General features: G+C 58.6%; 1 protein-coding gene across 1 annotated transcript; it reads right to left on the minus strand.

The window, feature by feature from the left end:
- Positions 1-2,322, minus strand: LOC306809884 (osteoclast-associated immunoglobulin-like receptor; the record flags this gene model as incomplete). The annotated part of the gene is made up of 5 exons (XM_079321791.1): positions 1,824-2,322; positions 1,698-1,733; positions 1,234-1,503; positions 727-1,008; positions 1-134 (listed from the first exon to the last, which is right to left on the minus strand). Exons 1-5 carry the CDS (start codon positions 1,852-1,854, stop codon positions 1-3), a joined length of 753 nt encoding a protein of 250 aa, XP_079177917.1. The 5' UTR covers positions 1,855-2,322.

The following is a 2,322-nucleotide window of genomic DNA, read 5'->3' on the forward strand; positions in this document are numbered from 1 at the left end:
TTATTGATGGCAGCGGCCCCGCGGCCGCGCTCGGCTCCTCCCGCGGCGCCCCGCAGCCTCGGCCGCGATGAGCCCCAGCAGCAGCAGCAGCGCGGCCGCCAGCGCCAGGCGCACAGCGTTGCACAGCGTGTAATCTGCAGGGACAGAAGGGACTGTCACTGGGGAGGAACACACCCCGAGATCCCCGTCCTCCCGCGGCGGCAGCAGGGCCAGGGGACCCCCCAGGGAGTTCCTGGCTAAAGACACACAACGGGAAATTCTTACGGAGCGAAGGGAGCCCCCCAGCCGCACCTCCCACATCCCTGTCCCTTGGGACACCCCCTACCCACAGCCTCTCACCTGTGACCCCACCCAGTGGCACCAAAGATGGGAAGGAGGGAAGAAACATGGAGCTGGCCCTCAGGTGCCACTGCCAGTGGGATGGTGACACTGAGCTGTGACAAGACATATGACTGTCCCTGGGGCTGGGAGGTGCAGGGAGAGGTGTCCTCTGACTCTTATCCCCACCTGTCAGCCCAGCAACCTTGTATCTATCTATAGGGTCTCTAGGTCATCTGTAGGGTCTCTGAGGAGCTGGCCAGGCTCAAACACTGCTGAAGGAAGCTGGAACCCTCTGCTTGGACCCCTCTTAGAGATGGTTTCCTGCCCTAAATCCTCTTTTCTGTTTCCCCCAGGATATGACAGATTGCAGGGAGGAGAGTAGAGTAGGATGTGGGAATGTCTCACCTCTCACCACCAAGTCCAGGGTGTTGCTGACAACAGACCATTCTATTGAAGTACTCATGGTGTAGCACTGGCAGCTGTAGCGGCCACTGTCACCTTTCTGCACATGGGAGAGGTTGTAGTCACCTTGTTCCCTTGAGAAGAGCTGGGCTCGGATCTGGCCCTCCAGGTACAGGTAACAGCCAGTGCTGGGATGTGTGGTGGTGCAGTGGAACATCACGTCAGCTCCTGCATTTAGCTCGTGCCCAGGCAGGACAGAGAGGTCAGGTCTGGGGAGATGGAGCTCTGTGGGGACAGGAGAGGGAATGAGAAGGTGCAGAGGGCTTTGGCTTGGTGCCAGGTGCACCCGGATCTCTGTGAAGGCACTGACTGGCTCAGGCAGAAGTGAAGATGGTCCCCACCTCTCCAAGCCAGGGAAGAGGAGGAACCCTGCCCATCATGGAAATGGCCATGGGCATCCCTGTGTCCTGGGGCATTACCCCACAAGAGGGGAAACAGCACATCCCTCACCTTCCACAAAGACTTCCAGCTCATCGCTTCGGGCCAGCACAGTGCCTCCCTCCAGGTAATGGCAGTGGTAGGTGCCCCTGTCCTCGTAGGTGGCATTGGAGATGGAGAACTCGGCCCTGCTGCCACTCTGCTCCAGGACAGGGAGCTGCTCGCTGCCCTTGTACAGCATGAAGCTCCCATAGCTGCGCTGGCAAATGCAGCAGATGGTGCTGGAGCCTCCTGGTGGGATCACCCCAGGTGGCTTCAGGAAGATGGAGATTGTGGGGGCACCTGCACAGGGAGAGAGATGCTGCCAGGCAGACAGGGAGCCCCCACAGCTGCCCTGCTGTGAGCCCAGGGCTGCCACCACGCCCTGTCTCCACACAAGTGTGAGTTTTGTTCCAGGGGGCTGTGGAAGAGCCCTGGGAGATGGGTGGGCCCAGAGATGTGTCCAAGCTCCCCATCCACCTCCCCAAGATACTCACTCGGTGTAGCCTCGCTCTGTGCCACCAGCCAAGCGCCTGCAGGAGAAGCAGGGGTGTAACATCTCTGTGGAGTGTGTGGACACCTCCTGCTGCCCTCTGGGAATCCCCACAGCCTCTGGCACTCACCGAAGGCCAGCACACAGGTCACAGGCAGCATCAGGTCCCCCTTGGCTCCCTCTGTATTCAGCTCAAGCAGGGCTTCTTCAGAGGAAGGCTTTGGCCAGAAGCACTGAGCAGCTGTGAGGCTTCTTGTGGCTCCTGGAACGACCTCCTTGCCACAAGACACCCGTCTTGGGTTTGTCCAGTGCAGCTGCAGGGTTGGACTGAGACCACAGTGTCCCAGTCACATGCCCAGGGCTGGGTCCCTGTGATGATTTAGGATCCAACAGGCCTTGGGGAAAGGCTATCAGGACTTTTTGTTTCTCTTTCTTACATCCGGTCACTTGATGGGGAAATGCTTCTTCTCTGCCTTATGAAATAGGGGGTTGTTTTGCAACCACAAACCCACAAGTTTGGTGGCTCAACAGAATGAAATAGGAGGGAAGGAATTTTACTTCCTTTTTGGCCTTTTCAGGGGAAGTTGTGTCCTCCTGGCCTGTCCTCCTGGCCTAGAGTGTCTGTCATT

This window comes from Erithacus rubecula (genome assembly GCF_903797595.1).
Source record: "Erithacus rubecula genome assembly, chromosome: 18".
Classification (NCBI taxonomy): Eukaryota; Metazoa; Chordata; class Aves; order Passeriformes; family Muscicapidae; genus Erithacus; species Erithacus rubecula.